At 39.5% G+C, this 23,676-nt stretch overlaps 4 protein-coding genes across 6 annotated transcripts; 2 read left to right on the forward strand and 2 right to left on the reverse strand.

The window, feature by feature from the left end:
- Positions 1-718: 718 nt before the first annotated feature.
- On the reverse strand, positions 719-7,236 carry LOC137941049 (protein unc-13 homolog). 2 transcript variants are annotated; one of them, XM_068786282.1, is made up of 6 exons: positions 6,623-7,236; positions 6,025-6,487; positions 3,994-4,863; positions 2,967-3,422; positions 2,244-2,433; positions 719-2,145 (listed from the first exon to the last, which is right to left on the reverse strand). In XM_068786282.1, the coding sequence occupies exons 2-6, from the start codon at positions 6,460-6,462 to the stop codon at positions 1,211-1,213; spliced, it is 2,889 nt and encodes a 962-aa protein (XP_068642383.1). In that variant the 5' UTR covers positions 6,463-6,487; positions 6,623-7,236; the 3' UTR covers positions 719-1,210. The 2 variants fall into 2 exon arrangements, with proteins under 2 accessions (XP_068642383.1, XP_068642382.1); XM_068786281.1 differs by lacking the exon at positions 6,623-7,236 and having other exon boundaries at positions 6,025-6,525.
- Positions 7,237-9,707: 2,471 nt separating this feature from the next.
- LOC137941804 (uncharacterized) lies at positions 9,708-12,314 on the forward strand. 2 transcript variants are annotated; one of them, XM_068787388.1, is made up of 2 exons: positions 9,708-11,244; positions 11,979-12,314. In XM_068787388.1, exons 1-2 carry the CDS (start codon positions 10,327-10,329, stop codon positions 12,252-12,254), a joined length of 1,194 nt encoding a protein of 397 aa, XP_068643489.1. In that variant the 5' UTR covers positions 9,708-10,326; the 3' UTR covers positions 12,255-12,314. The 2 variants fall into 2 exon arrangements, with proteins under 2 accessions (XP_068643489.1, XP_068643490.1); XM_068787389.1 differs by lacking the exon at positions 11,979-12,314 and having other exon boundaries at positions 9,708-11,641.
- A 1,011-nt stretch (positions 12,315-13,325) lies between these two features.
- LOC137940265 (ruBisCO large subunit-binding protein subunit beta, chloroplastic) lies at positions 13,326-18,260 on the forward strand. The gene is made up of 15 exons (XM_068785217.1): positions 13,326-13,436; positions 14,150-14,384; positions 14,481-14,606; positions 14,767-14,904; positions 14,991-15,086; positions 15,217-15,459; positions 15,548-15,782; positions 15,970-16,139; positions 16,262-16,339; positions 16,428-16,499; positions 16,662-16,766; positions 16,849-16,941; positions 17,030-17,122; positions 17,758-17,881; positions 17,970-18,260. Exons 2-15 carry the CDS (start codon positions 14,160-14,162, stop codon positions 17,981-17,983), a joined length of 1,812 nt encoding a protein of 603 aa, XP_068641318.1. The 5' UTR covers positions 13,326-13,436; positions 14,150-14,159; the 3' UTR covers positions 17,984-18,260.
- A 430-nt stretch (positions 18,261-18,690) lies between these two features.
- LOC137940926 (carotenoid cleavage dioxygenase 8 homolog B, chloroplastic-like) lies at positions 18,691-21,639 on the reverse strand. The gene is made up of 6 exons (XM_068786039.1): positions 21,352-21,639; positions 20,204-20,947; positions 19,918-20,111; positions 19,162-19,351; positions 18,973-19,075; positions 18,691-18,864 (listed from the first exon to the last, which is right to left on the reverse strand). Exons 1-6 carry the CDS (start codon positions 21,637-21,639, stop codon positions 18,710-18,712), a joined length of 1,674 nt encoding a protein of 557 aa, XP_068642140.1. The 3' UTR covers positions 18,691-18,709.
- Positions 21,640-23,676: the final 2,037 nt, after the last annotated feature.

Raw genomic sequence — 23,676 nt, forward strand, 5'->3', positions numbered from 1 at the left:
CTTCGTTCATCACAGTCGATTGCAAAACTATCACATTACAGAAGGGAATGCCTTACTTCGTTTAAATTTCTTTACAGAGCTAGAAGCACACCATCTTTATCGGGTTGTTTACTTTCGTTCTTTGTCAGTTAACATTGGGTATAATTCATTGGGCAATATGATTTCTTTGTTATTACTCCAAACATTGGAAATGACAAAGCTTCTTTTTTATAAGAGAAATGAGGAAGTTCTTCTTTAGAAGGAGACATTGATTTTCAGTTTGTGATGGTGAGTACAGCTCTTAAGGTTGAAATTGTTCAAAGATCCTCCCAATCTCACTAGATTTTTGTCCCATGAATGAACCATCAGGTATCAACACCACTTAGTCAAAGTTTGTTTCTGGTTTGTGGCTAGATCTTAGTGCAGTTTGTCAACCCCACGATTTCAATTCTCGCTATCGATTGCATTCCAACTCTCCTATCTTAAAGAAAAATGAAAGAAAAAATAAACAATTTGATCACAAATGGCTTTTCTAACATTCTGAGGCACAATTTGGTGATCATCAACTCTCTTGGTCCAAGAAGTACATCTTACGTATCGCTATCTATGCATCTTCATTACAAATTCACTCAAGAATTGAGCTGCCAGAACAGTTCAACTTAGAACATTAATGGCAGAAGAAGAATGTAGCAGAGAGAGAGAAGTCTTGCATGCAAACCACTGAGCCAGACACACCAAGGATAAAATGGATAATTTCTTTCTGTACATAAAAGATTATACAAGGCCAAACACTATAGCCCTAAAGAGCTCCAGCAAATACTAGCAAATTATTGAACCTGTTTCTATTTAGTAGACTCTCATCAAATTTCTATTGAGAAAATACACAAGAAATGGGCAACTAAGGCCCCGAACATCAACAATCAAATGAATGCTGCTAAATCTAATAAAGCTTGACCTTCAAGGAATCCATCCCGTGTCAAAGAATTACAAGTTGAAAGAATCGGCTCAGTCACGTTCCAAAATAGGGTGAACACCTTGGTCTATTGAACAGAATGCGGATTTTCAGAGACCTCCAGTATGTCTCCCGTCTACCAGAAAGCTAGTGAACCTCATTTGCTCGAGGAATGCTTCTAGCTTACATGTTCTTCACGAATTTGGAATTCTCCATTATAGACATATACTAGGTACAGGTAACACAACAACTTCAAGTAGAGTAAAGGAGATTTTCTGTTCATAGTTTCTTCGGTAAGTTGTAAGTCTTCTTAAGGAACTTAGATGCTGCTTCATCATTTCGATAACACAACACTCTCAGAATTGTGTTGGGTTCAGTGGGGCTCCACTGTCCTGGAGTAGGAGGCAGCGGTAGCTTAGACTTGGCTGCAGAACCGAACATCTCCAAGGTCATGCGCCTGAACCTCTCAATCAGACTCTCTGTATCAGTACGGAAAAGGAGAAGCACATTTCTCGCTGTGGTGGCAGCCTTCTCCACTATTTCCTCTGGCAAACCATCTCCTCCACATACATACACTGCTCTTAACATTGTAAAGTCGTCCTCGATAATTTGAGAGTCATTACAAGAGAAAGCTCGAGATGGACCTCCAGCAAGAAGCACCAGTAGGAACCCTTCAAAGGATGCTTTCATTACAGATTTAACCACATGCGTCCGCATTCTCTCAGTCACATTATTAAACAAGATCTCAAGATTTGAGTCAAGTTCTTGGCGGAATGACTCAATCCTTGTAGAAGCAACATCTCCAACATACAGTCCATCCCATAAAACATGGCTCAAGTCATGGAAGATCAACTTATATGAAAGAGCCTCACAAAGCTGTTGAATCCCTTCCTGGCAAGCAGCCAAAGAGAGCTCAAGCTTGTTTCCAAATCCATTGGCAATATTATCACCATGAGAAGACTCTAAATCCCTCACGCAATTGACCATTTTCTTCTCCAAGGAATCTACCTGTGTTCGTATGTGATACAAAGTGTTTATCCGAACACATAGCTGCGGCATTCCGAAGGAGTCATCTCCATTTAATGATCCAACCTGGGATTTCCTTTTCTGGGAATTAGGCAGCTTCTCTTTCTTCCTAAAGACGCCATGAAACTTTGACCCAGTTGTACATCTTGTCAATGCTGGCAAGGTAGGAATGTAAGTATTTCGGGTCCCTACACATCAGAAAGTTCAATCATTTGAAGCTCTACAACCACTCAAACTGCTAGACAGTATCAGATATCAATATCTACTAGAGGACATTTCTTTTTACCACAGCCAGATTTAGCCTTGAATATGTAGTGTTGAAGTCCTCTGTCCAGCCCAGTCACCAAATCTGGAAGTAAAGCTTGATGCATAGGTATAGGCAACTGAAAGAAAGCATTTAGAGTTTCATCTATAAGTCGAAGAACTTCAACACAAGAGGGAGTAAAGTTCTCGTTGTTTGCCCGTGGATTCCAAGCCTAAAACATATAGCAATAAGGTGGTCAGCAAAAACCTGAACAAACTCCAAAAATAACTAGATTCAAACATTAAGACTAGATTAGGACACCAAATACCACAACATTCAAAATAGTCATCATTATCATCATTATAGATCATTCAAAAAAAAAAGATTAGCATCTTAAATCCTCCTCCATTCTGCTCAAATGACAACTGAACTGCACAAGCTTATAGCTTATGGACATGCATACTGAACATTCAATACATGTGCTCAAATCACCACTACTCAGATGCACAACAGATATAGCCAATAACCCGAGATGGTCTTTTATATCTCTAACAGATGCTCACCTGTCGAACATGGAAAAAGGACATGGGAATGTACATATTCTTATAACCAAACATCTAAATCTGATAGCACACTGTGCTGTACATATGAAAATGCACACATGTGGTTCTTAATGCACTAGGTTTATCGGATAAATCTCTTAACTTTAGGCTAAGTAACAATATTAAATACAATCAATCAAAAAGAGCATGCACAGAAACCTACCTCTTGCTGCAAGTTTCTGTCAATCCATCCCTTTAAGGTGTCCACTCTTGTCTTTATCCAACTTCTAGCCAGATCAGCAACCTTAGTTTCAGCCTCATATGGAGGCATCTCACGAATTATTGCTTTCCCACCATCATCACTGTCCACAGAATCTTCAACAGCAATCAGGACCAGGTCTTTCTCCAACTTGTCAGCAGCTTTTAAGATTTGCACATTTTCTGGTGTGAGGTCAGAGAGACTGGCCTTGAACTGCTTTAATTCACTTCCATAGCAAGCATGAAGCGTAGCCACAGCCACACCAGCAGCAAAAGGATGCCATTTCTTCAGTACTGGACTGAATACACTCTTTTCCATGCTTGCTAACTCCCCAATGTCATTTGCCAGGATATAAAGACGTGGGCTAGAGTTTGGCTGGTTTCTAGCTGATCGTCTGGTAGAGTCTGCTTTCTCCATCCTCTGCAACATAAGATATACTACATCAATAATATGATACAAAAATGTACTAACATATGTAAGGGAAACCGACTTGAAGGGATCATGCATTGAAACACGTCTCAAATCCAATGATCAGGTCCCCTCGTATGGAAGTTTCTCGGCACACATGCAAACACTCCCCAATCTTAGAAGGGCTCCAATATGGTTCAACAATGGCACAAGGTTCCACCAGTTTAGATAGATAGATAAATAAACAGAGAGAGAGAATAGAAAATCTCAAGATCCTAGTAAATCAAGTTGTTCAAAGAAAGAAAAATTCCAGGAATCACAAGTTCTTTAAAGTCAACATAAAAAGTCCAAATAGAAAATACATGTGAAGATGAGATACTTATATCATAGGTCGAAGCTACATCCCAGTTTGGGAAAGATACACCACATCAATGCTCATGGAACACCCTTTGCCAAATATAACGTAGTCTCTTAATTTTCTATCTAAGAACCTCACACAGTCCCTTTTATGTAAATTATTTTTATTTAAATGTAGAGCAGGTGCACTCACATAAACTAAGATTTAACTGAAACAGGAACTTGCCTGAGCAAATGCAGTACGAAGTGATGATCTTATGTAAGTTTCAATTTTGTTTCGAGCTACGTCGACTTCTTCTTTCCTCTTCCTGCGGTACTCATAGGAGATATCTTCCACCATTAACCTGGCAGCTGACACTCCCAAAGAAACAATATTTTCCATTGAACCCATGTTTCCCTTGTGGAAAGTTTCATGGTATGCGAGAAGTCTTTTCTCCACCCAATTCATTATTGAATTCAACGTGGAGCTCAAGATCCTTGCATAAACTGGATCTTTTGTTGCCTTTGCATCTTTTGCTACTTCTGCCAGTTGGGTGTCTGCAGCAGTGAGCAGGTCATGTTCCACTTGACCTGTAGCAACATAACGGTTAAAGAGAACCCACGAGAAGCAAAGGTTATGTAGCATCTGATTCACCCCAAGGACAACCCATGTTTTCTTTATAAGTTCAATCACCTCATCCACCTCCTCAATGACAGAGGTTTCATCATTGCTGTCAAAACAAGCTTCCAACAACATTTGATAAAGCCGCAGATTTAGGGGATACCCGTCTGCCCAGTGGCACATTTCAGAAGCAAACCCATCAAATTGTCTGCAAGCAAGAGACATCACAGTGGTGCGCAGGACTTGCATTGATTCCGAGTTCCTTCCAGTTTCTATGGGTCTCTCAGAAGCTCCACGAATTATTTGCCGCAGCCGTTGCACAGAGGTGTTGGACTTTTCTACTGGAAGAGAAGAATGGAGAAGCAACCCTGCCTCGAGAACTTTCAGATTCCGTGCCTGCCAAGCCTCATACGCCTCATGATCAGGAAAATCAGAAGCCTTGAACTGCTGTAAGAGCTCCAATGGCAGCACGATTGACTCAATGGTTCTCCCTAGCTGTTACAAGCAGAGAAAAGAAACCAATGTATGTGAAATTTCTATCTTGTCATAAGGTAGCAAAACATATAAAAAACGAATTTGAAAAAAAAACAAAAATTTAATGCAATGAGGCGCAAAAGTTAACAATGACAACAGTGGCTAAGTCTTCCTCCCCCTCAAGCACTATGTGCTCCCCCCCAACTCGTAAACATATCATATGCTTCTCTTTCTCTCTTATTATTACTTACCCTTTTGCAATGATCAATAAGGGGTGATAGGATATTGTAGTAAAAATTACTACTTTATACAAAAAAAACCCCACTACACATCTCACAAACATCTTACAAACAAATTTTCTATTGAGCACCCATACTATATACCTACAATTGACAGGATCAGTAAACTCTTCCTCCTGAGACATTAATTGCTCCAAATATGTTGTTCATTTCTCAGCAATTTTAGCAATTAGGAGGAACTTTCGATAAAAAAAGTAAAAGAGGCATAGAAAACAAAATGCTATTAATACAATGTAATATTCAAAGTGTACATTTGCTGATAGCCAAAATTCAAAGACAGCCATACAGGGGCTAGCTGTTACAAGGTGAGAATCAAACCCCAAAAAACCCAATTCAGAAAATAAATAAATAAATAAATAAATTCTGAAGTTGCCCTTCAGAATTTCATATGAAACATGGAACCTGAAAATTGAAGACTCAAGACTATGCAGGAATGAAGTTGCAGCTTAATCAACAACTACAAGTTCAAAATCCAGACCGAGCGCCCTTTTCAACAACCGTCCCATTTTGACCAGACTGTGCCCCTTCCAAGAAGAAGACAGAGAGAACATCTCTAATTGAAGTTCCAAAAGAAACCCGGAGGCCGAAACTAAGAGCCAAAACTGATTAGCAGCAAATCTGAACTGATGAGGAACCAAGAGATGCATTACAAAAACCATCAAATTTCGAAATAAAAATTTAAGGTTGAAAAATTGACAAGGGCATCATCTTTAGCATCACAAACACCGAAGTCCAGGAATGCCGGTACAGCACCTCAATTCATAGTTCTCATTACTAAAAAACTTCTGGTTTACTCAAAATGACAAAGCATGCATTCCATTTCCGAGAGAGAGAGAGAGAGAGAGAGAGAGAGAGAGAGAGAGAGAGAGAGAGAGAGAATCACCTGGCCAGCTGCAATCCTCAGAAGGGCCCTCCGAACCCTTGAATCAGTCTGCTCTGAAACCTGCATCTGCACTCTCATGAGCTCCCCTATGGTCGCCGGTTTTTTTGACTTGGATGGACTACTCTCTTTTCCAGGACTTTTTTTGGACGAAGACTTCAACCCCAACGCCTTCTTCATCTTACTCGCCGCCGTAGAAGTTAGGGATCTCTGAAGAGACGGAGAACCTGAGAGCGAAGGGGACAAAGAGAGCGATTTCTCAGCTTTCTCGATGATCACTCTTTCGGACAGGGAAATGTAAGTTAACTGCTTCCCCCCAGAAGATCTGTTTGCTCCAACAAAGATCTCGTACGCTGTCTCTCGCAGCTCCGCATCTGATAGATTGCAACCCAGTTCCCCAAACGGGGAAGCAAGATCTTCAACTGGCAATCTGGGAGCCATTTCTCTTTTCGACTCGCCGACGCCCCTGTCTCGGAAGAGGATAGACATTGTTGAAGATATTCAGCGAAATTCAAATCTTCCAGCAACAGTTTTGCAGATTCAGGGAGAAACAAACGAGATAATAATAAAATAAAATAAAATAAAATAAAGGATCTTTTACCTTGTAGTGAGAAGTAGATGACAGCAGACTTAGCTCCCCTGATAATTTACTAAGATGGGTAGCGAGACAGAACAGAACCTCTTTCTCTGTTTTCGGTTCCGGTGGAGAGGAAAACTGACAATGAGGAGAGGCGAGAAAAGAAAAAAGGAGGGAATGTAGGTAGAGACGTTTTAGACAAAAAAGAGAAAAAAGTAAAAGGGAAGGTAGAACCAGCTCAGAACCTTTTTCTGCTTCTCAATCTTAATCCTTTTTTTTTTTTTTTTTTGCAACGGAAGGTAGAAGCAGTAAGAAGCTTATAAATAAAAAAATTAAAAAGGTAGCAATTTTGGTTTTTCTTGAAGAGTCAATTCTGCTCTTCCTTCCGGACTGAAATTCTGTGAATGCCAAGCAAATCAGTAGTTCACTTCACTGAAATCACTCCATTACCTAAATAAAAGAAATTGAAACCCTAAACACCAAAACTGAACGAAGAGTAATGTGTCATCATCAAGGAAACGCCCCTGCCCCTGTGAGAGAGGCCAGAACAATTAAACGACAGATGGCTTCACGCCTCTTTCTGCGGTGGACTCTTTCATCTGGTTTATTTATTGAATGGGTGTTACGGGCGACCGACTTTCTGGGCTTGAGCTGGAGAGACAAAGACTAGCGGTGCGTTTGATTTGGATAGGAGACATGATTAAAGAGTAACATGCAAGCAAGAAAAAAACAAAAGCAATAATGATAATTTTTACTATTTGAGATTATTAGTATCAATTCATGTGTGTCATTCAAAACGGCAGAGGATTGTGTAGAGAGAATCTTTGTAATTCCTGCTCATCATTCGCTGAAATTTACTCAATTTTACCTTTTCTTTTTAATCTCTGTCTTTATAATGCGTCTAAGCATCCATCATACCTACTAAGCAATTATTAAAATGCAACTGAGTATGAATTCCGGTGTCTACTTAATACCCATTTCAAAGATGAAGATCATGTAGATGCACGAGATGAAGATTAAATTTCTAGTTTGTTGACTAATCCCCCTTGTTTTATTTTTTAATTTGTTTGGATCATTTGGATTACTTGAATATTTTTTTTATTTAATTAAAGATTTGGATAATATTACCCGTTTACTACTTATTTAATGGAAAAGGGTATGGATAATGGTTAGTCTAATTATCTGATTATTTAATAATATTTTATTTTAATTTTAATTATGGGAGTTTCCTCTATTGTATCACCATGTTGGGGAAAGATTTACCCTTTTTGTCATTCATTTTTATATAAAGATGAAGAAGAGGTCTCTTTTTTTATATGTATTAACCATCATTTTTATTAATATTACTTTTTTATGAATATTTTTATTTTGGCACTAAATTATATGAATATTTTATTTTATCTATATATTTACCTTTTTACCTAATCGTCTAATGGATAACAAAATAGTTTATTCCGTTTTGATCAAAATGGGAAACAAAAAAGTACCATATATATAGATATATTCTTATTCATATATTTATGAAATAATTGATCATTTCTTGTTAGTGTGTGCATGGAGATAATTCACTTTATTGTGTCAAATTGACATAAAATGCATTCAAAAATTTGGGGCCAAAAATACATTACCCAAAATGTACTTTACCTATTTTTATATTTAAAAAATGGAATATGAAATTCCACCCATTATGAATCACAAAGGGCTTGTTTGGAACTCACAAAAAAGAAAAAAAAGAAAAAAAATGGAAGAGAAAAATATTTTCTATTGTTTGGCAATGTTGATTTTCATGATTCCATAGGTAATGAGATTAAGCAAAGGATAGGTGGAAAAAGGGAGAAGAAGGAAGAGAATATAGAATATGATACACAACCAAGAGAGAAAAGAGAAAAGAGAAAAGAATACGTGAGGAAAAAGAGGCAGAAATTAAGGTCTCGGTCAGAACTAGCACTCGATTAAACCCAGTTTCTTAACTTCGAAAAACATTAATTTTGCAATAATGTATCTTCTTCTTCCCCGCGGTGTCGAACAAAGCGTGATAGTAGAACTCGCTTCCCAACAGAGATAGCTCTGTGATTTCCGAAAAAAATTGCAACAACAATAGAAATAAGATCTTATCCAACAGATCCAGCAAAGTGATAAACAAAAAAATGACCAAAGGAGACCATAGGAGTTTCCAAAAAATCAGCAGTGAGTATGGAAATCCGACAACAACAACAGTAAACCACCGATAAAGACGCTTGATTGAATCTAGTTTCCTAACTTAGGAAAACTGTAATTCAGCAACAATGTTGTCTTCTTCCCCACTTTCGAACAGAGCGGGACAATAGTGAGAGCAGAGAGGGATCGTCGCGGTCGCCAGTGATGAACCAACGATCCCAGAGAAGCGATTGAATTGAAAGTTTCCTAAAAATAGCGGTAAGATCTTCCGAAGAAGCAACAACGATGAACGCAGAATAACCAATTGAACCAACAGCTATAATCAGCAAGTCAATAATATTTTATTCAAATTAAATAGCAGTAGGTGATGATACATAATCAAGATAACTTCCACTGGGATGACTCCGTAAGAATCCAAAAAAACTTCCACCCGTTATGAATCACAAAAGGCTTGTTTGGAACTCACAAAAAAGAAAAAAAAAGAAAAAAAAAAGGGATAAGGGAAAAGTAACAAATACAAAGGGAATTCAGACCTCCCTTTTCATCTCTCTTATACTAGAGGGAGGTCCAAGGCAGATAAATGCAAGAATAGGAAGAAGATGGATCAAACCAACTAACCTCAAGCATGATGAATATCAATAGAATCACTTTAAATGCTATTTTATTTTTTTTATCTCTCTCTATTTATGCTTCCTTGAAGCAAATGTTATGTAAGCTATGTTAGCAATTTTGAACCTCATTAGCAGAGAACCCTCTTCCCTTACATAAAAGCTATGTGCACGAGTCCTTAGTATGTTTGAGGCATTAGTCAATTTTATGAATGACCTCCTTGTTTACTCTACGTATAATCACATTTAATACAAAATATATATTAATTATCAAATACATGAATACTCGTGACTCTACTTTTTTGTTTACTTCGCCTAAGCTTATACTGATAGAGCATCTTCTCTTGGCTGGGGTAGACGACATCGTTGATCTCAACCTGAACCCTTCTGGTTCTTTTATCGGCACTCTCTATTTGTTCCTGTCGGAAGAATCTCGACTTCGTAATTCTGGCTGCGGTTTAGTGGTCGAAATTCGAAAATCGATATGAACCCAATACCGGGTTCCGATCTTCAAGACACATCTCTTTATTTGGGCTATTGATTGTAACTGCTGCTGATTCAAGGAATCTTTGTCGATGATTGAAATTTCCTTATCAACGAACTCATTCAGCATCTCTATTGGCTAAAGATTTAGCTTTGCCGCAGAATTCTTTGGAGCTAATTTGAAGGTTTGGTGAGATATATAGTTCGTTCACAAATTTGAGGGTTTTCGTTCAACTAACATGTGAATAATGTGAGAAGTTGTTACGTTTCGGCCTTCACTTGAAGCTTATTGACTATTCCTGCAAGAGTAGAAAGACATTATTAGAGTTTCTTGCCGAACGAAACTAGGATAATCTCATTCGAAGATAGGTAGTTTATTACAGGAAACATAATCGTGGCTCATGTTACAGAATTGGTTACTCAAAACGGTAGAACCCCTGTGGTGTCGAAGAGGAAAAAACGGATACGAGACTTGCGCTTATGGAAAATTTTGGTGATGATGAATTAGGGTTGGTGCTGAAAAATGTCAGCTCAGAGCAAGACCGGAAATCCTGTTCGGAAGTCTGCAAGAACTGGTTGAGGGTTGAGGGCCTCACCCGCATGTCCTTGCGTGTGTTAGAACCTGAATTTCTCCATAGCTTCTTACCAAGATTTCCATATCTGCTAACCTTTAATGCAGGAAGAGGAATTACCGATGCTGATCTTGAATTTGTTGCAAGAACATGCCAGAATATTGAAGTTCTTAATTTGAGCCTTAAGCAAGCAGAGAGAGTTATGGATGAATTTGAAGGACTTGGTTCAGATAATATTGGTGATGATGGTCTGAGTGCAGTTGCCATGAAGTGTCCCAATTTAACCAGTGTTGCTTTGAGAAGAAGGAAGGGAATTGGAGATACAGGCGTTATTGCTCTCATAAAGTTCACTCAAAATTTGACCATCATGGATCTGTCATGGTGTGATAGAATTACTGATCAAGCCCTTGAAGCAATGGCGACTGCAAATTTTTTGCAGGTTTTGAACCTTCATGGTTGTTGTTTGGTTACTGATTGGGGCTTGGTCTCCTTAGCAACTGGATCTTCTTCAAGAACCTTGAAAATATTGGATGTTTCAGAATGTGATCAGATAACTGATTTTGGTGTTTCACTTTTGCAGCACATGTCATGCATAGAAGAACTGAGCTTAGCAGAGTGTGGGCCCAAAGTCACTGACATTGGTGGTGTAGCAATTGCTTCTATCCGTTGCCTTAGGAGATTAAACTTATCATGGCTGTTCAATATGTCAGATGTCACTCTCCTGGCCATTTCTCAGAATTGTGAGAAATTGATGGCTTTGGATGTTACGGGCTGTGATATTACTGGGACAGGGATTAGATCTTTTGCAAATCATAAGTCACTGGAGGTACTTAAATTAGCTTCTTGTTACAGTGTTTCTTCTGATGATATTGAACAGATAATATTTGAATGTCAGAATTTGAAGCATGTCAGGTTGGACAGAGGGCTGAGAGGGTGGATGCCCATTTCAATGCAAGAGAGGCTTAGCAGATTATGTAGGATAGAGTGGCGATGAAACAGTAATCTTGAATTGATCATAAGCTTGTGCCACTGGCTTTTTTTTGTTCAGGTGCCAAGAATTTTTTTAATTACTTTTCTTTCATTTAAGTGGTATTGGGGCCTAGGAGACAAATCGATCTGTTAGAGGAAATGATGAGTGTAGTCTGAATTGTTTCTCTTCAGGGTTATGTAGTAGTTGCAGTGTTATATAGACATGAAAACATTTTCCTATCTGTTTTTATTTTTTATTTTTTATTTATCCTTGCTTGGACATCATTTAGGAAGTGGATTTCCTGGCGTAGCTAATAGGTTTCTCTTCTTTATCGGTGCTTACCTCTCTTTGGATGTCTGCTCTTCATTTTCAACTTGTTCTATTTTTATTTCCATTGCATTTTCCTTGGTTAATAGTTAAGCATAGACAAAATTATTTCGATAGATGGTGTGGAGTCTTGTCCAGTTACTTCTTGTGGATTAGGACTATCTCAGATAGCAGAAGGTCTTCATTTTCAAACATGCCTTTTCCAGTTGAAAGAACTCTGTTTTAGTTGCAGAAATAAGAGTTATATTAGATTTTCTCTGAAGTTCTTTCAGGAATTGGGAAACAACACTGTCAGGCAGACCTACAACAGCAACTTAAAGGTTTCTTCTGCGTCTCGACAGCAATCCACATGTTTGCAGAAAATGAAAAAAAATGTCTGCAAGGCAGATGATGGGTTAGGCTTGCGTCGGGAAGCAGGTCTGCAAACAAAATATATAATTGCAAACAAAATGAGTAGAGGATGTTCTCCAGAATCTGAGCTAGAGAATGTTGCATACCTGATGTTGTCATGTCTGAAGTCTAGCAAATACCCTCTGTAGGCTTTCAACATGAAATTGAAAGTCTTGAGATGAGTTTAATTCTCCTTATTTTTTCATTTTTCTGTTAAAAGGTTATCATGTTATCCTTCTCTCTTCTTCATGTCAAAAGCATGGTTTTCAGACAAGAACTCGATCACCTAGAAATCTGAGCCAGGTCAGGGCACCAAGTCTGCAGGCAGATTTGGGAGGGTGGTGGATTGCTCTCCTCTTGACTGAATGACAAAAATTATATGAAGTAGTCTCAAGTGATTCGGACCTTTTGAGAGAGAGGAAAATTGAGGCATCTCCTTGGTATTGCGCTCAAGAAGGGAGATCCCATATTTGATGTTTGGGATGAAGAAAACTCCATGGTCATGTCTTAGTTATAAAATTCTATGCCGCTAAAAATCAATGATACATTTATGTTTCTATTAATGTCTAAAGAAATATGGGAAGTTGCACAACAGATTTATTCTAAGGTAAGGGATATTGTTCGAACTTTTGAGATTAAAACTAAAATATTTGTCACTAAACAGGAGATCGCTCAAGGAGCATGCCAATCTCTTAGAGAATTTATGGCAAGAGATGGACCATTATCGATTTATTAAGATGAAGTGCAGCGATGATGTAATTACGTTAAAATTTTTTATTGAAAATGATCAAATTTATGATTTTCTCGTCGAATGAGAGTTATATTTTACTCTCAACAAAGATAACTGAAAAACATCAATGATGAGAAACCAAAGTTTAATACTGAAAAAAAAAATTGGCCTCTTGGGTAGTTGAGATAATGAAGCCCTAACCCTCAATCTAGGATAAACTCTTAAATTTGTATATATATATATATATATATATATATATATATATATATAAGCAACCCTTTGTTTCTCTTCTTTCTAGAATTTAGGGTTAAGTAAGAAAACACATCCTCCAGACACCACCTTGTCATTACATGTAAATTCTAATCAACCTCCCTTGTCACGGAGAGTGGGGCAGAAATAGATCCGGCTTCTAGATTGTTCCATCTCTTACCAAAGCGTGGGGCTTTCGCAAATCCTACGGCCAATTTTCTACGGATGCTTCAAGAAGAGAAACCCTGCTTTTATAAAATCCATCTCCTTCTTCTTTCTAACTGCTCCAGTCGCTCACACCTTATCCGAGTCATCTTACACCAAAATCCCTCCTTCCTCCTCGCACCCCCAGGTAATTTCTTTCATGAAATCGATTCCTTTTCTCTGCTGAACCTGTTCTAAAATGGAAGGCTTGGTTGGAAGTTTGAGTGACATTCGAATGGATTTTTAGCGTCTAATTTTGTGTAACGCTGTAATTGCTTTGGAGGCAGAAATGTGTTTTTTTTTTTTTCTGTATTTTGAAATTTGGTGTTTCAGTGGTTTTAAATTGCCGAGTAACTGGTGCTGTTTTTTTTTTTTTTAAATGGACTTTATTTTTTGTTTTTCAAATCATGTGATGGTGCCGGGCAAACTCTTGGATACTGGGTATTTGAAGTGCGATACGATGACCTCCTCTGTGGTAGAATAGTGATGCTTCACTGAGGTTACAGGGAGATGAGTTTCAGATATAGATCCCCATCTACGCTCTCTGGTGTTTCTGTTTTCTGTTTCAAAGTCTCTCTTTAACTGTGGAAATTTTTGCTCTGGTTAGACGTAATAGAGCTCATACTGGTTTTTTTCGCTTGCCTGGTGATTATTGCTTCCTGACCTTACATAGATTGTTGACAAGTTTTGCTGGTTAATCAGGTATGGGTGTTTATATTTTTAGCGAGAAGAATTTTAAGTTTGTCGTAGTTATGTTTATCCGGGTTGTGAATTCGTAGGCTCCGTGTGTATGTGCTGGCAGCTTTTCGGCTAGTCCTCCACGATTAGACTTTTGATATTAATATATACTCTCATTTTCAGATCTACGGACATGGCAGCTACATTCGGCTCGTTGGCGGCGCCTAGCAGCCTTGTAGTGGATAAGAAGCTACCACTTTCCTCGAAGAAACTCTCTTCTCTCGCTTCTATTTCTTCAAGTTCTTTTGGTGGACGGAGGCAACAAGTACATTTGCAAAAAATATGTTCTGCGAGGATAAGAGCAATGGCCAAGGAATTGTATTTTAACAAGGACGGCTCAGCTATTAGGAAGCTTCAGGTAGGTCTCTGACTGGGTTTGCCGAACTTACTGAATTTCTTGTGAATTATGTTTATCATCTTTTATCCCTGATCGTCCCTGTTCGTCCTGTGTTAGACTGGAGTCAACAAGCTTGCAGACCTTGTTGGTGTGACTCTTGGCCCCAAGGGAAGGAATGTTGTCTTAGAGAGCAAGTATGGTTCCCCTAAAATTGTCAATGATGGCGTGACTGTTGCTAAAGAGGTGAGCTTTTGAATGACTCCAACAAGTTTGAATCGGAAGATAGCTTACTTTGTCGTCTGGGTTATGTGCTCAGTTAGTGCTAGTTTTCTTCTGATGCATGAGGCACGATTAAAATGTATGATATGGTCCGCAAGCAATTCAAGGTTATGATTACTTTCAGGTTGAGTTGGAGGACCCTGTGGAGAATATTGGTGCGAAGTTGGTTAGACAAGCTGCATCAAAGACCAATGACTTGGCTGGTGATGGTACTACAACCTCAGTTGTCCTCGCCCAAGGACTGATTGCTGAAGGTGTTAAGGTCTGTCATTCATTGTGAGTGATGATGAACATGATATAGTAATATTGGTCATTGCTGTATAACTGATTGGTAACTTTTCAATTCAGGTAGTTGCAGCTGGTGCCAACCCTGTTCAAATTACTCGGGGCATTGAGAAGACCACCAAAGCTCTGGTGGAGGAACTGAAGAAAATGTCTAAGGAGGTAATAGACTTGCTTCTATGGATTTATTTTTGCATATTGCATCACCTTTAAAGGCCTGAGAACTTGTGGTGTCTGGTTTTGATTTACAACTACTACACTATTTTTCTTTCTTCTGCAAATGCCACTTCAGGTTGAGGACAGTGAACTGGCAGATGTTGCAGCTGTCAGTGCCGGAAACAACGATGAGATAGGAAACATGATTGCCGAAGCAATGAGTAAAGTTGGAAGGAAGGGTGTGGTGACACTTGAAGAAGGAAAAAGTGCTGAGAATAGCCTCTATGTTGTAGAGGGAATGCAGTTTGACCGTGGTTATATCTCTCCATACTTTGTTACTGACAGTGAAAAGATGTCTGTTGAATATGAGAACTGCAAGGTTAGTAGCTCTAGTTGTATGTGTATTTAATGTAACTTTGCTTGGAAGTATGGTTTCTAAGTTGCTGATGGATGTATCATTTCTGCAGTTGCTTCTTGTGGACAGGAAGATTACTAATGCCAGAGATTTGATCAATGTTTTGGAAGATGCTATTCGGGGAGGATATCCTATTCTGATAATTGCTGAGGACATTGAACAAGAAGCTCTGGCAACCCTTGTTGTGAACAAGCTTAGAGGTGCCTTAAAAATTGCTGCACTTAAAGCACCGGGATTTGGTGAAAGAAAGAGTCAGTACTTGGATGATATTGCTATTTTGACTGGAGGTATGACTGTCCTATGAACTTCATAATATCTAGTTGTATTGACTAATTTTTTGGCATGCAAAAAAGAAAAAAAAAAGACTGATGCATTGTTCTCCTAGTTAATTGGGTCTTTTCATATGTTTTTTTTTCTTGTTTGCAACTTTCCTAGTTTGTGAAGGGTTTATGATTGATGTAACTTTGCTTGTAGCCACTGTGATTAGAGATGAAGTTGGTTTGTCTCTTGATAAAGCTGACAAGGAGGTCCTTGGTCTTGCTGCCAAAGTGGTGCTCACCAAGGATGCAACCACTATTGTTGGTGATGGAAGTACACAGGAAGCTGTATATAAGCGGGTGGCTCAAATCAGGAATTTGATAGAGGTGTTTACTTTTTTTTCACTTGTCCTTTTTGTTTTTCAAAGACTTTCTGATACTTCGTTTGCTTCATTTGTATCCAATTTTGTGATGTCTTTTGTGCTAAGTCATTGCCTAATCTTTCGTAGGCTGCTGAGCAAGAGTATGAAAGAGAGAAGCTCAATGAAAGAATTGCTAAACTCTCTGGGGGTGTTGCTGTCATTCAGGTACTCTAAAAAGTAGCACTGAATTGTGAGCGACTGTTTTGTGCTTTTGTGGGGTTGAATTGACAAATATTGTTGGCAAATTTGGCAGGTAGGAGCACAAACAGAAACAGAGTTGAAAGAAAAGAAACTAAGAGTTGAGGATGCGCTCAATGCAACAAAGGTATTTCCTGGCAATTTAGTTTCACAGGAATACATGCATTGAAAATATAATCAATGCAACAAAAAGAACGTTTCTGGATAAGTCTTATTTCGGTCTTCATAAAGTAATTTCTTAGTTAAAATGAAATTCACTGTGCAAATTTTAATTTTATGTTGGCTTCAGGCAGCAGTAGAGGAAGGTATTGTTGTTGGCGGTGGCTGTACTCTTCTCAGATTGGCAGCTAAAGTTGATGCAATTAGGGATGCTCTTGAGAACGATGAACAAAAGGTAGTAATTTTGTTAATTTTTGAAATTGCTGCTTATGGATTACTAGCTAGTTGGGTTGAGTCTTAGCTATTGCTTTGGACAGGTAGGCGCTGATATTGTCAAACGGGCATTAAGCTATCCGTTGAAGTTAATAGCTAAAAATGCTGGAGTTAACGGAAGTGTGGTCACTGAAAAGGTGAGCCTCTGTAGGAAGCTTCTGCAAGTTTTGTAGAGGTTCCATAAGAAGGGGTCTAATTGTGAATCTTTTGTGTTCCATGCTTCAGGTTCTTTCCAGCGATAACCCCAAATATGGTTACAATGCTGCGACGGGGAAGTATGAAGATCTGATGGCTGCTGGAATTATTGACCCCACCAAGGTACTACTCTCTTAGGCCCTTTTATTTCACGTGTAATACAGTCGTAGATGGCTAATGAGATCCATTTCAGATACCAAAAGCAATGGAATATTAGTAGGTATTTTTTCGTTTCAAATTCTTTTAGGGTTTATTTGGAGCCCACATAAAAGAAAAGAAAAAGAGAGTTAAGTTATTTATTTGCTCTTACAAAATGATGGTGGAATTTGGGGAGAAGAAAAGAAATAGAAATTTGAGAGAAAATTTTGAAATATTACTAATTTTCTTTTCTTTTTCATTATCCACATGTATTCAAACAAGAGAAATTATATTTTTCTTCCCATTTTTTTTTCAATTTCTGTGGACATCTAGAGAAAATAAACTTTTTTTTTATTTCTTTCCTCTTTCTCTTTTTTTTTTTTTTCTCTCCACTTTCTGCCTCCCAAACACAACCTTACATTGTGTGTGAGAACGGAGGCTGCAAAAGATTCCTATGAAATGTCAAATGTCAATTTCACTAGCAACCAAAAAGGCTCTCTCTCGTTTTGTCTGTTATAACACACATAGGTTTGGTCAGCACATAATTTTCCACTTGAAAAGGATGTGGATGAAGTGGTATGCTCATCTTCTTGCATTCCGGATGTGTTTTTTTATGATAGGTGGTCAGATGTTGCCTGGAACATGCTGCTTCTGTGGCTAGAACTTTCCTTACATGTGATGTTGTGGTGGTTGACATCAAAGAACCGGAGGCAGTTGCTGCAGGAAACCCCATGGACGCCTCAGGTGATTACTAGAATTTGGACATTTGAGGTTTAGTTCTGTTTGAATGGGGAACAATCGCACTCATTTATTAATTGTGTTTTGGCTGCAGGATTTGGTTACTGAGATGGGACTAGTTTTGATGAGAAATTGTTCACTTGATCGGCTTTGGTAGTAATGGTAGTCTCTGTAAAAGATCAGGATTCGGAGATTACAAGACTTTCAATTGAGAGGCTAGTGTAGGGCTTGAAATTAGATTGTAGTAGCTCATTGTGATTGCTGACAATGGAGTAAATGTATCCTCTGTGTAGCCGATTGCAATTTTTCAAAACAAGGGAAAAAGAGGTGTTTCTCTACGGTCGAATATATCCTATGAGGTGAAGGGTGTTTCTCTTCGGGAGTATTTCGTTCTACAAAAAATTAAACTAGCTAAAAGTTTCAAACATTTAATCCTTCACCTGCCAATCCTTTGGTCATATTACTGGAAATAATCCTCAAGTTCCCTCGGATGGTGAATTGATGCTCGGGTGGTTTGAAGGCTTCTTCTTATGATGGTTTCTTGATTAAATCAGATTGAAACCAGATCAACTTAGTTTGGTGACAGGTTGACCTGAAGATAATACCATGTAGTTTATTTAATAATAAAGAATTAAATAACTCCCAAGATCTTTGATTGAGAGCGGGGGATTCTTCTGGTTCGAGAGGACACCTCCGTAGAACTGAAGGTCGTATCTCATCACCGTTGCAAGAGAACAGTATACTTTTCACAACTCTTATCGATGTTCTGGGTAGTTTGATGCTGCCTCTGGTTCGGTACTGAAAAACTTATTAATAGATACCACCTGTATGTAACTAATTTCGTTGCTGCTTTGGGACCCAACAACCATGAAGACCGTATGGAAGCCCGTAAGGGAACTTGGCTCTTGCAATCTCTTCGAAGCTCGATCCATCCAACAACAGCGCGAACCCTTCGCCGTTTCTGGCGCTAACCATCGATATAACCACACCTGTAATCACAAGCAATGATTGTAAAATAAATATTTAGATAAACTTTAATCTTTGGGGACATGGGTAATCGTGCACATTGTGTATTCTGAAATCTCCGCTTCACTCACCGTCGTCTTCCTCTGTAGCACCCGGTCTGGCGACGAAGAAGGGCTCAGACGGCACGGAACCCTCCTCGTGCCAGTTCTTCGCATTCTTTGTCAGTAAGTCGATCTGGGTTGTGACCAAAATCAGATGCGTTTAGGATGGAGACGATATGGTTTGGAAACTTAATTAGCTTTGTTAAGACGTTCACGTACCTTTGTGATGGTGTTGGGGAAGTTGCAGGGTCGTTGAGCTCCACAGGCGTATGCATATCTGTATTTCTTTCCCAGGTAATCGGGGTTGATGCTGCACATGTCCATCCCTCTTCCGTGTTGATCAGGGTCTAACGCTGCTTCCAGCTTTCCGCGGTGGCTACCGTCCATGGGTATCGTGAAACGACCAACCCTGTGATAACATGTCACGACTAGAAGCTGAGTGGTTGTTAATAAATTTAATTCGTTATTGTATAGTAACAATCTGTCCTGATGATGGATCTGTAACTTTGATAGGAATATAATTTTTGATAAATCAAATTGGCCGACAGATTAGATTGGGAGCGAATGGTATGGTGACATCCACCTGGTTTTCTAATTACATTCCATCTAAGATTGCTTTGCTTAGAGGCTTAGATATTGCCGAAATTTCTATGCAGATGTACTGCATAGAGCTTGTTTCAGCAGCTTTGAATCTTGGTCACTTTTCGGGATCTTCCACTTAAAAAACTATTTCACTGTCAGGATCAATATTATTGTTGTTCTTGGAGGAATTATCACTTTTACGTTTTCAAGATTTTAATCAGATTTCAGCCTTAATGTTTGGATGTAAACTACTTCAAACTACTTATTTAATTTGATTCCCTCGAATTACTTTTGGCTTAGACAATGAAACTCTGCGAAACCTGGTTGTTTCCGCCCATCAAATGATGCTCCAGATGGTAGATGTAGAGGAATGATGAAGTACATGTATGATACCTTGCATCTGGTAAGACATCCTCGCCGGAAAATGATCTGAGGTTTTGCAGCCGGAGCTTGTCGAGTATGGAGGCGTTGGCGTTATGCTCGCAGCAGTCGACTATAATGGCGGTCACCCTGCCTTTTTCATCTCTTTCCTCGTACGCGTTAATGAAATGGAAGGTCACATACAGAGGAACCTCCACGCTAACCACCTGAGACAAGATGAATTGCCAGAACTGTGGGAACGTGCTGACTGAAAGGTACAGATGAACCATGAATATGGAGGGGAGCTAGTATTACTTACAGTTTTTCCCGTGGCTTTGCACATGACATGCATGAAGGCTTTGGACTCTGGGTGCCACTCGAACTTGTACAGTGGTGTGGGCTCCGCCTTGAGGAGATTCTGCGCGCAATACCTTAATGGCATCTCCGGCACAACGATATGGTGCTCCGTCACAGGGAACGAGTGGACCCAGCCCGGGGCCGGTCCTCCCCGGCAATCCACTCTCCCTATCACTTTCCTCTCGTTGCTATATGGTTCCATTCTCACTACCCTGTAACCAGGCTTCACCAGGTCCGGCAACAGCGTCCAAAACTCCGTCTCAGTCACGATCGGATGCGCCGAGTGAATCAGACCACCCAAGTTGTCGCTGTACTCGAACTTCCCAATCGTTTCCAGCGTCTCCGGGTTGATTTGGATGGACCCTTTGATGGTCTCCGTCAGGCACACCACTCTGCCGTCCCCGAGCCTCACCACACCGGTATTAGCATTATCGGTGAGCGATGCTCCGGAGAAGAGGTTGGCGAGCTCACCGATGTAAGAGATGAAGTTGTCAGCTCTGGGGACTTCTGAGAACTCCCGGTAGCAGAGCTTCTTGTTCGTCTTGGCAGCCTTGTATGCTTCTGATTCGAGCTGGCGGTGGCCGGCGACTAACCTGCCGTTCTCGAAGTGAAGACGAACAACGGTGGCGTAGCCGTCGAATAGGTGCCGGAAGTTGTAGCTCTCTATGTGCCACAGCCCGGGTCCGTTCCTGAGATAGGTTCCACTCTGTGAATCGAAACCAGAAAAAAAATTGTCATGAGCTACGTCCTTCAGTGACGCCGTTTCCACCCTTAGTAGCCGATCTTGTGTTTTATTATTGATTACCCAGAACTACAGAATATTCAGCCAATAGGTTGTCTCTCTGTGCGGCCAAAAGCAACTGCCAGAGTGATATAATATGGCTCATAAAAATGTCCACAGAATGATTATTTCCGGTCTATAGAGAAGACAATTTCGAGTCAGTATTGCAGATGCACTTTTCACCATCCATCATCGTGTAACCTCAGCGGATTTAGTTCATTTTACCTAGAAGATGAGGCTTCATTTACATTTATTGAAACATGATTACGACACCTAGTGCGGCTCAAGTCTACAGTGAATTAACCAGAACACAAGTAGAGATATATTACCAGCCACAATGGAATTTCACCCTCAACTTTCAATTCTCCTTCCCAACTTTCCTGCCGAATGCTCTTCCATGCAGCCAGACGATCATCGTGAAAGGTTTCAGCGACCAGTGGTGACAAAGTCACCGGAGGTTCGACGGCGACATGCGTCACAGTGGAATTTAGCATGGGACGTCTGTATGGGAAGAGACTCTTAGAGCAGAACCCCGGAGGATCGTGCTGATCATTGGCGTCCCTCAAACTGGACTGGAGAAGGCATTTTCTGGGGATTACGAACGACAAAGAAGCCATAGGAGGCGAGGACGATGGAGAGGTAACTAAGAGAAAGCAGCAGGTAAGGAACCGAGGCGGAGGAAATTTGTTTCGAAGTGAATGTGGAAAGAGTGAGAGGAGACGGTGCAACATATATAGGCGAAGGTGTCATGGTGGAATCTTGGTTTTAAACTATTCCCTGCATTACAAGTCAAGAAAAGATCTTCCATAGGAGAGGCAGAAGATGATCCCACAAGTACTTTACCCTCGTCATGATTCTGTCACAAATAATCAATTACGAATAAGATCGTTCTGCAGAAAAGAAAAAGAAAAGGAATTCTCCTTGAATCAAATGCTTGAAAATTTGAAATTGATTCCCTATGACGAGGATACAAGTGTTCCAGGAACATTCAAAGCGACACATCATTTTCAGCGATACACGTTGAGCTTGACATGAAACGATTCCTAGAGCTGATCAATCTTGGACTGTATACACCTTCTTTGTTGGAACAGCAACAGAGAGAGAATCGTTCTTAGCCTCTCAGTCTGCTCTTTGCCTCTTATTCCTAACCTCATGAGGGGCAAGATGGCACAAGAGGATGCAGCAGAGGGCCAGATGAAGGTCGATGGGTTCTATCTCTGTCGGCTAAAGTCTGATGCAAGTTGCACAAAAGAGGCTCTTTTAGTTTAAGAAATAGTTTGGTTATTTGGGTTGACATTAGAGGGGTACTTATTTGTGATCGAAATTGCCCAACGAAGTTCACAAAGGAATGAAAATATCTGGAGTAAATGGAACAAGTTTCAGTGTGAGATGAGCAATCAAGGTTGTCCATTGGCTTTGATTACTCAACCTTATCAAATCTCAAATATCAGAATCATTGACAACTTGAAATTTACTATCCTAATATTCGACCGCTATTCTCCTCCTGCCAATAACACAAAAGCATGTTCAACGCATTTTATCATTAGCTCAACGTCTGAGAGATTTTAAGGTTGCCAATACAGCAATTACAATTAGCAATAATCCCTCGTTTATATTGACAAAATTTCAAGAAACATCAGGGATTAAGTACTGTGTTTAAGCCATGTGTCCCTCATCAACTTTTTGACAAGTTTTTCAAAGGGAATAACAGGCTGCAGACATTAATTTTCAGGTTTTTTTCTGAGATGGGGGACAATGGAGACTTGTTAGGGGAACAGTGACATGATTTGATGACCTAGGACTTTCCATAAGAAGGAAGGGGAAGGGGAAAGAATCTGCCGAGGCTGCTAGACCTGCCAAAGTGGGGGTGAAGGCAGCTCTTTTTTTTTTTTCATCTGTTAAACATTTGTAGGATTTGACTTTTGTAAGCAAAAAAATATGCCTCAAGAAGATTTTTTGATCATAGTGGGGAGTCCCAAACCGTCCACTTCATCTTATTAAATAGAATAAGATTTACAGGGTTCAATCCCTCAAGTTTTTAAGCCTTAATCTTCCAAATGGAATTGCAATTAACATTGCTACTGATGCTGTGTGATTACGTCTTAAGCATTGGTTTCACTTAACCCATCACTCATAGCTGGTGATAAGACTCCACAAAGCTTCTGTCTTAGGATTTTCAACTAGGAAACCCATTTCTCATTATTTTTGTATGAAGAATCGATGAGCCCTTTGAATTCCTCTCTTGTGCATGTCTGCTTGTCGCACCTCTATGAACATTTTAAAACATGAATCACTTCTCTTCAGTATTGCTTATCCAAATCATGAGGGCAATCTGAAAGCAAAAAAGTGTAGTAATTAGCATTGACTTCTTAATGGTGCTAATCACTGGAGATGTAAAAAAAAAGAACACATTAGAAGAAAACGAAGATGAAAGAGAAAAAGTTGAATGGTAGCATGGTCAGGTTTGGTGATTTTGAGGAAACGAGGACATGAATTCTTTATTGTATGTCTGCCACCAATCTCTTGGACAAGCTTCTTGGATTCCTAGCTTATTGAGGATTTGTTCTAGTGGAATACGAATCCAGGTGAATAGATCTCATTCAGATTCAGTGGCAGTTTGGTTTAAGATAGACAAAAAGAATAAAACAAGCTCA

The sequence above is a fragment of the Aristolochia californica genome, unplaced genomic scaffold, assembly GCF_029961685.1.
Source record: "Aristolochia californica isolate CCGP_79_NKW_82.1479 unplaced genomic scaffold, dmAriCali1.0.hap1 SCAF_9, whole genome shotgun sequence".
NCBI classification, from domain to species: domain Eukaryota; kingdom Viridiplantae; phylum Streptophyta; class Magnoliopsida; order Piperales; family Aristolochiaceae; genus Aristolochia; species Aristolochia californica.